Here is a 12,574-nt window from a genome sequence, read left to right as displayed (position 1 = left end):
ATTGCTCACTTTTGTCCATGAAAACATCTTTCACTCTCCGCAATGCACTTGTGTATTAGCACACGGCAAAGGCAGTGATAGAGTTTGGATGTAACTTATAAAAAGTTGCGTATGCTTGACTTTCTCCTTACTCCAAGCTGACGTCAGCCAACTTGTGACCTCCCCCTCCCCTGTTTGAGATTTCATCTAAATGAGCAATCTACTTTCAATCTTCTCTCTCCCCCTTTCTGCTAGAGTATAATTCTTTGAGGCAAAACCTCCCACTGTTTCTCCATCTCACTCCCACAGCTTTGGGACTTGAAATGAACCCTCTCTAACCCCTTTCTCCCGCCTAGTGCTCCCACATGCAGAAAACTTGGCTTTTCTGATACAGGAACGTTTTATCCTTCTTAGTTATAAAACTTCCTATATACTTTTTTATATTATCTTACATAGAAAATCTCTGTGTTTTTTGATTGTTAAGGACATACATTAATTGAGTTGTCCCTCCGCAGGTCTTGGGTGATCGGTGCCATAGCCCTGCTGTGTCTTCTGGGTCTGACCTGGGCGTTCGGGCTGATGTACATCAACGAAAGCACTGTCATCATGGCCTACCTCTTCACAATCTTCAACTCTCTGCAGGGCATGTTCATCTTCATCTTCCACTGCATACTGCAGAAGAAGGTGAGGGAGACAAACTGAGACAAAGCTGAGCAAAAAGAGACATGACATGGTGACAGGTGGACAACAATTACAAACACGAACACACACACATGCTAGCGCTGATCAGCAGGGACACCAAAAATATCCGCCGAGCTGTCACAGGTATGATTGGTCAGTCAGTAACCCCCACCGGCTGCTCATTTCTCTCACTTTTTCACTCTCGCTACCTTTCTGTCTCTCCTGCTCACTGTAAGTCTCGCCTTGTGGCAGCAGGTAACAAACCGAGCTGCCAGTCTAACAGAGTTTCTATCCAACCCACGACAGGGAGGAAAGTTTTTCCTTGTTAGGCGGGGTCCTCAAGCCTGAAATAACTCACTGAAATCTTTGATTTAGCGAGACCTGCTGGGTTAGATTTCTTACTTTTTGTGATCACATTTTTATGTTGATTTTACAAAGCTAACAAGACCAATACATGCATAGAAAATTGATCAAGAGCCCACCTGCAAAAAGACAACATAAACATTTAATTACAGAACATACAGCAGCCCCTAAAATCAAACAAAAGCAAGGACCACCTGGATCCTCTGGTTACGTTGAAACATACTTACATTAGAGGTTTTAATCTTTCTGCAGGTACTCTGTCAGTACAGGAGAAAAAATATAATTTTATATATTCCTCCCTAACATATATTCATTTATAGAAATGCACATACAAACACATTGGAAACTGAGAGGATCAAATCACATAAGACGCTACATTAAAGGCAATAAATCATTTAAGAGATCAACGTGTGTATATTTTTTTAACGCAGATGTGATCCTCTGACGACATCACTAACACACTACTCCCAGTGGACAATGCTCTGTTGTTTTGTAAAGATGGCCTCCTATTTATTAATGTCCTTTGGGTTTGTTTAGCATAAAAGATTGAAGGCATTTGTAAGTACATACTGTATGTATCACTTAGTATATTTGAATTATGAGTGGCTTCCAGGAGGAGCCTACACATCCTCGAATATTTTTTTCAGAGTCTCCCACACACTGTCAGTGCCTGGGAGTGCAGAAGAGGGGTTGGATATGGAAAGAAAATTCATCAAATGCTTAATACTCTTGTCTGGCAGCAGTCCCACTGCGAGTTTTTAGTTTTAAGTGTATGACCCGTAAACAAGTGCAGTGCTTACGTGTGTGTGTGTGTGTGCGTGCACTTGTACTTAGGTATGTGTGAGGCCAAGGGATCAGGTATCCTGAGAGATGTCCTCAGAACAGTGCTGAGGTTTTCTTTGGCAGTAGCCCAACATGGCTTCTCCCAAGATGCATGGAGCAACTCTGCACACAGCTGTTCAAACAGAGCATGTGGCAAAACACGTCTGCCAGTCCAACAGGCTTGTTAAAAAGCAATTACAGTGCTATTTGTTCTAACTTGATTGGGATCTAAATGCAGATGTTCTGTGTGTACAAGTGCATCATATGTCCCTTGGAGGAATATGTCCATTTCAGATGGATGCGTGTTTGTAATAACATTTGGGGTGGATGTTGATCAGGGGAATTTTTATGGAGTAAATCCTTTAATGTCTACATATTTATGGAGATGGTGTTTTCACAAAGCCCAAAAAAAAAAGATACCAGAGACACTATATCAACCTAAACCCAACCGGTCTGTTTCTCACCCTGTTTGTCATCTTAGATATATTTCTGAAAATTAAAAGTGGAACATCAATCATGTACTACTCTTTTATGATTCCTTTTTACTGCGTTCCAATATCATTAAAGGTAACTGGCCTCTGACCCTGGCTAAAATGCGGTATTAGGTATCAACAAGCAGGCCAGTCAGCACACTGATCCAATACTGTAATGTTCTAGCCCTTCTACCATGACACAATGAACAAAAACAGTGCAGTGCTAGCAGGGGGTGTGATAGCATTCAGTGCGTGTCTGACCCTCTCCACCTCCTCCACTCTCCTCTGTCCAGGTGCGTAAGGAGTACGGAAAATGTCTGCGTACTCACTGCTGCAGCGGCAAGAGCGTTGAGACGTCTATCTCCTCCTCAAGCAAGACCACCACCTCACGGACACCCGGCCGCTACTCCACAGGCTCACAGGTGAGCTTACCTGCCTGCACACCTGGACGCTACAGCACAGCAGATTCTCAGGTGAGACCGGCACACGCCATGAGGGTTTTGGGTTATCTACCAACACTTTCATCTGTATTTACTTCCACCTTGAATGTGGAACTTAAGAATAAATAAAAAATGCTACATCTGTACTGAAAGTGAGATAACCCAAACCCTGGCTCACAACTTCACATATTGATGCTGACACACAGGTGGATGGAGTTTAAATGGCATTGACAGGTGATTACTTTTCCCAACCTGTCCTTCTCCTGCTGGTCGTTGCTTTGCTTTTTATTTTACAACCTCTCCTGCACAAATTTCCCCTTCCTTTGGACATCACGCCCCCTGTATATTACATTTCTTATCTTATTTCTTCCCCTTTTTTGTTGTCACGTCTTTCCCTCCCTTGACTTGTCCCTTCACCTTCCTTTTACTCCTCCTCCCTCCGTTTTTGCTTCTCCTCTGTGTCTTTACCCCTTCCGTCTGTCTACCCTTCCACCCTCTCTTTCTCTCTTGCTTTCTTTTCTCCTGTGTATAGAGTCGTATCAGGCGGATGTGGAACGACACTGTGAGGAAACAGGAGTCTTCCTTCATCACAGGAGACATCAACAGCTCTGCCACGCTCAACAGAGGTAACCACGGGATACCCACCATTTGCATCCTCATCACTGTCACCATATCAACTTTACTAATAGCAGGGGGCTCAGACAGCACACGCTGTCATTTAGTGAAGTGATAGGAGTCCAAACTTTGGATAATGGTACTGTGTTTTTGAAGAAGGAAGATGAGCCGAAAAGAGTGGTAATATCACTAACAACCTTTTATCTTTGCTGCTTCAAAAGATGATATTACAGGAGGAGAGCTAGGAGTAGACTCTTGTTTAAACTGAAACATTAACCAGTTTTTGCCTCTATTAAGAATCTACAAAGTGCTAAAGAGGGCTTCTGTACCACTTTCTCAAAGGATAGTCATATTTTTAAGCATTTAAGTTAAAGTATGCATGCAAGTCTTGAACTAAAACCAACGGTCCCTTTAATTGTGTTTTAAATTATGCATAGATGCCTCAGATTAACGTTTTATTAGACAAAATCTGGAGGTGTTCCTGTAAAGGGGAAGTTACTGCTTCCAAAATGTACCAAAGTAGAGGAAAGTTCTTTACCTAAAAGTCTTTGCGTGCAGCTTAGCTTGTGTATTATCAAGGCGTAGTTACCAGCCTCTACAATGACCAGTAGTTGAATTTTGCTGTATTTTTGCTGTAGTCGTTGCAGTATTTTGCTGTCCTCCCAGGAGTTAACCACTGTTAGTGGATTCATGAATACGGCTGTCTTAGGGCTAGGGTAATGAGGACATAGACACCTAAATGGCTGGACATTTCGATACACGCACACTGTAGAACGCACACCTGCATTCACTGCCATTTGTTAGTCTCTAAGTCGAGGTGTGGCCCTCACTTCCTCCAGGCCACTAATAAGCTGTTAGCATGACAGATTGATGCTAAAGCAGACACGGTGTGTGTCAGCGTCTGAATTATCACACACTTAGTGAGGCAGGGCTTAAGACACCCCCCCCCCCCCCCCCACACACACACACACACACACACCTTCTCCTCTTCCTCCTCCTCTCCTCCACACTCTAAACTGTGGTGCAGAGAGCTACTTAGCCAGTAGATTTCAAATGACTGCATACTGTGTCTTAGTCAATACGGATGGGGATGGAATAAATGGAATATTTTGATGAGAGTTTGAACTTTTGAAATACTGAGAGAGTAAAATGCAGAAGGAATTAATTCTTTTCACTTTACAGTCAAATTCTAGGCATTAACATCTCTACAGTGTTATATTTCTCTAGTCATATTTTAGTGTTGGCAGCACATTGTATGTTTTCCTTGATATTTTTACAATGCTATATTTGATTAATATGCATCATCCCTTTTAAGAAAACAAATACAGATAATTAGGATGTAATCGTGAGATTGCAATTATTTTAATTAGAAAACCTTCTCTGATGCCAAGACAGTCATTCAGTCAGTATGCCGCCACACTTCACATTCTCTATTTTTTCTAATTTACTCTACCTGAAGCTAAGTTCAGTCAGCCAAGTTCAGGCTGCATGCCAACCTCATGTTTCTGAGGAGGAAGTATTAATAAAGTATTTCAAGAATGGACTGACCTGTGCTTTCCTCAAACACTGGATTTAGCTGTTATAAAAACAAGATATTGTGGTACTTTTTTGAGCCAAGCACGAAACCGAAATGTCAGAGGAACTTTATATAAAGGTGCACATATTGAAAACTAACTAGTTGCTTATGTTGGTCGTTAAAAAGCCTTTAAATGCATTATTCTGTAACAGTTTATTCTTCAGCTTATAGGCCCTTCACTTAGAACTGGAATTGACATTGAGCTGAATATTTGAATTCATGGTAAAGTTAAAACATTAGCCTACTTATTTATTTAATGAGATCAAACTTAATATTTCCACTGAAGGCAACATTAGTCAAGGAGCGTGGGAGTCCTGCAGGAATATTTATGTTGACATTTCTGTCCTCTTTCAGCTCTCCTTCTTCTCAGTAGCTCCTCAGGCTGCTCTCACATCCGTGCCCGGTAACTGTCATTATCTTCCGACTTTTAAGACCAGCCTGAGAACTAAAAGTAACATTTTTAGCTTCAGTGTTTACCAATTAAGAAAGTTATGTAGACTGATTTGCTTTTGCTGCTGTTGAAATTGATTTACTGTTGTAATGGGGTTCTGACAAATCAGAATCAAGTGTTTGATATAAACTGGTAATTAGGAGGTGGAAAGAAAAGTTGAGTTAATGGCCTAGTTGCTAGTTATACAGCCCTAATAAGTGTTTTTTATTGACTTATAAAGAGCCAATAAGTTGCTAGTATGCATGCTAACAAGCGACTAGCAATGATGAATATGTGTACCTTGATATAAAGTGCAATAGAAATTTCGGTGGAGATGGTGGAGCATCTAAGTTTTGTCCCTCTGACCCATATTATGAAGCTAAACCGTACACACACACAGACTTGAGTAGTGATAGGGAAGGAGAGTTTGATTCAGTGCAGAATTCAACACGAGGGTGAGCTGTAGGAGCTGTCGTGGTCATTAGTCTACCGTTCCTTCTTTGGTGTCTTATGTGTACATGGTCTGTCTCCCACCTGGGAGGAAGACGCTCTGAGAAAAAAAAAATGTTCTGGCCCCTTTGTCCATTAACTATCCTGTAGTCATGCTACTCTGCTCAAGCGTATTGAACTGCAGCATTATCTTCTCCAGGCTTTGCTACTCTTTCTCTGTCTCTCTGTCTCTCTCGTCCCCCTCCTCGGCCTGTATGCGATGGCTGCAAGAATGACTTGTAAAGCTTTTATTTTTTTCTCAGCTTTCACCTCAAACTATGTTTGCTTGTTTGATTTACTTGTCCTCCTCTTTCCCTCTTTCTTCCACACACTCACTCTCCAATCTCCTCTTTTTCCTTCTTCCTCACCTCCACTTTGCAACATCTACACGCTTCCTCCTTCAAACTCTATTTCTGCCTCTTTTTTTTCTTGAATGCTTCTCTCTTTTTTTTTCTCTTGACTTGGCTGTTGCTTTCCCTCTCTCTTTCTCTCTCGACTTGGCTGTTGCTCTTCCTCTCTCTCCCTCTCTCCCTCTCTCCCTCTCTCTCTTTCTCTATCTGCCTGTACCAGGAGCCATGGCTAATCATCTTATAACTAATGCTCTCCTTCGTCCCCATGGTACTAACAATCCTTATAACACTCTCCTGGGGGATTCTGCAGTCTATAACAACCCAGCCGTGGGCATGTACAACACTCAAGGTGTGCCTGATTTTCCTAATATAAACACACTTCAACATTTGGAAAGTTAGCTTTAACTTTCACTACACTCCCTTTATTTTGCATGGTTATTTCATTTTCAAATGTTTGCTGCTTTGATACACTTTTGGCTGCATATCTGATCTAGGCTTATTGTGGCTCCCAAGTGAGGCGATCAATCACATTGCAATAATATTTCACAGAGGACACCCACTGGGCAGTTCTCACAGCACATAAATGCAGAGAGGAAATTCTGTTGATGATTTATCGAAGCAGCACAACAAGTTTGCATTCTGATTTATTGGATGCTATAGATGCAGGCTATATGATTCTCTTTATTTTTTATAAGCTACTTGGGAGCCATGAAATGTTTGGACCGTTTTGTGTCGAATGTATTTTTTCAGTGTGTGCTTCATTTTGAACGCAGTTTTGTATTTGTCAGTTGGGACTTGTGTGTAGCTAGTGCACGTCTACTGTATATAAGCTGTTTTTACTGTGACTTGTGAAGTCTGTTTTTATGTTGTTTTTCTGTGTTTTATGAATTCAGCACAGACAATAGCTTCTGGTTTACAATGCAGCCCTGAAAAAAAAAAACCAGACTTTGATTTTTAGAATCAGAAAAAGTTTCTTTGTTCAACATTTTTCATCATGCCTCCAATTACTGTGCAAATGTTGATTTGTGTTGCTGCTGAAAGTTGTTTCTCTCGATGTATGAACTCACTTTTGTCTCCTTTTCTCTCTTCTCCCTCATGCTGTCCATTAGCACCTTACCGAGACACAAGTACGGGCTAAATTAATCCTCAACTACTTCAATAACATCGACTTTCTTCTCTCTTTTCTTGCCTCTGAAGCACTCTGCCTAACACTTTTAGACCAATCTCCATCCAAACAGTTGTTTTGTTTGGCTGTCAGCCACGAGAAAGCTTTTTCCCCCCCCAAATCATTAGTCAGTCCATGAAATATAGTCCTCCTTTTCAGTTTTTTGCACATTTTTAAGATTTATTTCCCTGGAAACACTATTTAAAAAGTCCTTCTATTTAAAAGGTCTCTCTTTTCCTGAGGGCAATGTATCTATAATTTTAAATCATTACTATTGAATCTCATTGATATGTGCTGGATCAAATGCAAATTGACATTAGAGCTATAATTGTGGTTCAGAAGGTTTACCCCTAAAATTACTTTAAGTGTAATAACTTGAAGTGTCACTTGAAAACATCTATCTTATTTTGCAGTGAAACTCTAATACTTCTTTTTGTGCTGCTGTGGTACTGGCAGTAATTGAGAGAAGAAAGTACTTCTGAGGTTGCTCTTAAATGAATTATGGACGCTTGCAGCATTTTTTTTCCAAGGAAATTATCATTGCTACTCTTTAATCCTCAATTCACAGCACAGGCTATGATATCAAGCAATAATTAAAATCTCTCGACTGAGATATCCACTTAGTTTATGTAAGAATCCCAATAATTCATACTTCTTTTCATTATTTCCTCCTTAGAGGGCATCCTGAACAACGCAAGAGACTCCAGTGTCATGGACACCCTCCCTCTTAATGGTAACCATGCCAACAACTACAGCATGGCCAGCAGCGAGTATTTGAGCGACTGCGTCCAGATCCTGGACCGCAGCGGTGGCTACGGCACCCACAGCAACCACAAAGAGACAACTCTGGAGAAGAAGATCCTTAAAGAGCTGACGTCTAATTACATCCCGTCATATCTCAACAACCACGAGAGAGCCACCACAGAGCGCAATCACAACCTGATGAACAAGCTGGTCAACAGCAGCATGGCCAATGGAGGTGACTGCTTTCATTAAGGTTATTTAAGGTTTCACATGGTCACTTACTTTATGTTTTGCTAAACAGGAGCCATTCTAATGAAGAGTGAATCTACCTTAAACAGTCCTTACAATGTAATAAAACAGCTGCTCTTGCAGCTCTGAACCAACCTCATACAACTCACACAGAGTCTCAAAATGTTCAAACCAGGAGAGGGTGTCCAACTCAAGCTTTGAATGTGATTTGCTGGTACTATTCATACTATTGATAATTATTAACGCAGGTTGTAAATATATATTTTTTAAGCTTTTTAGTCAATTTTGGAGCAGCTGAATTAAACTTTAACAGAACACAAACCAGGAATATATTGCATCCCTGTCAACGAACAGTTGCTTACTTACAATCCGGCAGATAGGCAATAACGCACTCACATGAAGCTGTGTTTCTGATTAATAAATGTCCTCTACTAATTTTCCTTATAGCTGGACCTGATTCTAACCAACTCCAAAGGAACCTTTGGGCTCTAAAGCTCTGTTCTTTCTGCCAGCTAGTTGCTTGTGTGCCTCTTGGTATTGCACAGGTAGCATAAAGTGTTTTTATAACTTTTATCTGCAAGTAACACAACATTTGTAAGAGTTGTTAGCTGAACCAAAAGAGTTGAGATGTGTTTTTGAAAATAGAATCAGATAAAAAAGACTCTTCAACCTTCTGTAAAAGCTGAACAGCACTTTATAGCTGAGTGATAATCCTCTGAGGGTTCATCACCACTTTTATATGAATATATTGATGTAAGCCACTTTTTTAACCAGGTATAACAACACTAAAGATTTCTAGGATCTTCACGAAATGTCACTAACCCTGCAGTATCGCCGCTTCTTGTTAAAATAAAAATGCTTTAACTGCCCTTGCCTGGTGTTTCAGGGAGCATGGCAGGAGGCAGCAGCAGCAGCAGCAGCAGTGGAGTGAGTGGATGTGTGGGCAGCGGTAAAGAGGACAACGGTACCATGGTGCTGGACAACCCTGCAGCCTTCCCCCACGAGGAGAATCTTGGTTTGGAGATCATCAGAGAGGAGTCAAACGCTCCTCTCCTGCCCCCACGGCCTCCTCCACCTGATAGCCATCCCCCGCCTCCACCCCCGCCCCACAGCTTTGCAAGGCCAAGGCGCATTCCCCAGGAGACCAGCGAGAGCTTCTTCCCCCTGCTGACCAATGAGCACACTGATGAGCACACGCAGTCACCCAACCACAGAGACTCGCTGTACACCAGCATGCCCGTGTTGACGGACCTCCCAGACGGGCAGATGAACGGTTTAACGGACGGAGAGGAAGACAGCTCAGGGGAGCTGCAGCCTTGTAAGAGCGCAACCGCTCCAGAGCTAGATGACGTCTATTATAAGAGCATGCCAAACCTGGGCTCCAGGAATCACCTTCATGAGCTGCAGAGCTACTACCACATGGGCCGAGGTGGCAGCGATGGATACATGGTGTCCGGTAGTAAGGAGGAATCAGATTCATCACCTGAGGAGCCGCCCATAGACCCTGCTCACCTGGTTACCAGTCTATAGAGCCAATCAAGAGACTTCTATCCCTCCCCTGGCCTACCTCTCGCACATCCGACTCTCCAATGAAAACATTCTGTGATGCAGACTGATAGACTGAGCTTGCCCAAGCCTGGATTGATGTATTGTTAGACATTAACCGTGGTTCATGACAATATGGTTAAGACATGGCCGGTGAAATAGAAGCAGGAACTGAATGTATTGTCAAAAGTGGTCCAGACTGACAGGGCTGTTCTGAGACAAATGGAACTTTTAAGCTGGAAGAGAGAGGAAGGGGGAGGGATTCTGTAATTTTACTCTACCTGTTACTTCAATTTGGATTCTTGGTTTGACAGAAGCCCTACAAGTTCCTCAATATGGACCTCTCGCAGATCATAGCATATAGCCTCCACTACCACAACTACAGGGGCGCTGCCCCCAGCCCTGGTAAAGGAGCTGCCTGTTTGTCCGTCTGTCCGTCTCTCTCTGTCTCACTCTCAAAAACACCTACAGGGATAATGTTTCCAACTCTCCAAATGGTTGAGCAGGATATTAAACTCTGGTGTTCACGAAATAAACTGGCCTTAACAAGGCCCCACCCCACTACCTGCCAATCAAGTGGAGGATGTATGATATATGCTCTCACTATGGATCATCCCAAAAAACTTTTTTTATTGGGCAACCAAACTGTAACCATATCACACTGATGTTCTGAATTCTCTTCCTGTTCGTATCTGCTAAACTGGAGTCGTGTCTGGGCTGGTGTAACATTCCTGCAAGTTGTAGTGACTGCGGCTAATGTGTATTTCACTGAAAACAAAGAAGGAACATCATATTACAGCAGACTGAATTAAAAAAAAAACAACAGGTTCCGTTTCTTCTTCTTTCTTCTGTAAAAGTTATTTCAGTTCTCAAAGGATTCTGAAGAAATCACAAACTGTTTCTATGTATTGTACAGAATACAGATACAGATACAAATGTTGCATATGACCAAGTCTTTTATTTTTTACTTTTGAGTTGCAAACCTTTTGTCTGTGGAACTGTTCGGAAACGTCATGATATGTTCTGGTCATGTGTAGACCACGGAACGAGCAAGGAACAATCTTTCATGTCACTCTTTCTTACATACAGAGACAGTAACGCACTCCTTCATTAACGCGCTTATACCCTTCACACACTTCATCCTGGTCCTTTTATAGCAACGTCACTGGCACTTACATTTTGCAAATCAATTGTTTCTATATACTTTACCACTGTGTAGATGAAAAAAACAAAGGGAAGATGAAGTGGAAAAGTTGTGTGAGAGAGGGTTAGTATGGAAAAGCTACATTTTAGTCTTTGCTGGAAGTGGGTCTCATCTCATTCGTTCTTGATAAAGCATTTCCCTCCTTTAGGCACAACAATGGTTTATGAAACATGTCCTCTCTGTTGCCAAATATTCTACAAATTGACATAACTTTGCTGTGCTGGTCGAGTTTTTCTTGTAAAAAAAAAAGCTGAGTAAAATAAATATTCTCTAAACTTAAAAAATGTTCTATTGAAAAAAAAGCGGGTTTCACTTGTGAAATGCCATGAATACACCATTTATGTGTACTAAAGATGTGAAAACTCTGCACACAGCAGCACTGTCCAATGTGGAAAGCCGATGTTTACTTATTTAGGAGGAAAATTTTCTAAGTGTATGAAGTGTAGCTTGCACATGTATCCCACAAGCCCCCTCCATGTCCCCAAGAGAGAAATTATTTATTTATCTGTTTATTGGTTTAAAGACAGCAAAACAAGCTTAGAGGAAAGAAAGCTGGCTTTAGGCAGGAGTTAATAAAGTGGCACTGGGTTTGTCTTATGGTTCTTTTTTTAAATTATTATGATCATGATTATTATTACAATATTATTGCTAATTATTTATTCTTTTTGTATGGGTTCCAAGTTGAATGATCTCATAACTAATATTTGTTGTAACAGTGAAAGTTGTTTGCCAACAAATAAATTACTGACATAGCTTTGCAGTTTTACGCCTCTTGAGTTTAATCGGTTGTTACATCAAATGAAATGCAAATACGAGTTAAACCATCAAACCACAAGTTAAACAATCAACGTTGTTTTCACATGTCTGACTTTTTGGGAGATGATTGTACTTATGACAATATTTCATTGCATTTCATTGGGATGAAATTCTCTCATCTGGGAAAATCATCAGCATATGTTAAGAGGGTACAACTTCCTGGTTATATAGATAGGCAAAAGTCAGAAAAACATTGAGCAATTTATTCTGTATACACACATAACACAGTCCTGCAATGTATTGAGACTTACTACACAATCCTTGACATGTTTTAAAATGAGGGACCATGAACAGTACAAAGAAACCTCTTCACAGCACCTGTAAGTCTCTGGTGAAGTTACATTGAGAGCAACTTTGTGTCAGTGATGTTCGAGGAAGCTTGTTTACTTGCTGCTCGGTCTTTAATCTTTTATCAAACTACTGTATGTCCATTGCCGAAGATTTCCATACCTTAATGCTGTAACAGCAGGGAAGGGGAAACACAGTGGGTATCACAGTTCCAATTCACTGGGTTTGACTTTACATCATGGTTGTGTAATCATAATGTCTTTGTTTATCTGTCTATTTTCTTGTTAACCTATGGTTTGAAAGTCAGTACAGGAAAAGCATGCAGGTACAGCTTCCACAAGGGTC

The 12,574-nt window shown here is 41.2% G+C and overlaps 1 protein-coding gene across 1 annotated transcript in view; it reads left to right on the top strand.

Moving 5' to 3' along the window:
• The window catches only part of adgrl3.1 (adhesion G protein-coupled receptor L3.1), a 122,116-nt gene extending 110,238 nt beyond the window's left edge, over positions 1-11,878 (top strand). The window contains exons 20-25 of the mRNA XM_034687696.1: positions 495-663; positions 2,612-2,791; positions 3,291-3,384; positions 6,529-6,567; positions 8,060-8,362; positions 9,263-11,878. Of these exons, the coding sequence (XP_034543587.1) occupies positions 495-663; positions 2,612-2,791; positions 3,291-3,384; positions 6,529-6,567; positions 8,060-8,362; positions 9,263-9,906 (1,429 nt within the window). The 3' untranslated portion in view covers positions 9,907-11,878. The remainder of the gene's footprint in view (positions 1-494; positions 664-2,611; positions 2,792-3,290; positions 3,385-6,528; positions 6,568-8,059; positions 8,363-9,262) is intronic.
• Positions 11,879-12,574: the final 696 nt, after the last annotated feature.

The sequence above is a fragment of the Notolabrus celidotus genome, chromosome 7 (genome assembly GCF_009762535.1).
Source record: "Notolabrus celidotus isolate fNotCel1 chromosome 7, fNotCel1.pri, whole genome shotgun sequence".
In the NCBI taxonomy this organism is placed as follows: Eukaryota; Metazoa; Chordata; class Actinopteri; order Labriformes; family Labridae; genus Notolabrus; species Notolabrus celidotus.
This window is presented reverse-complemented; position numbering and strand designations above follow the sequence as displayed.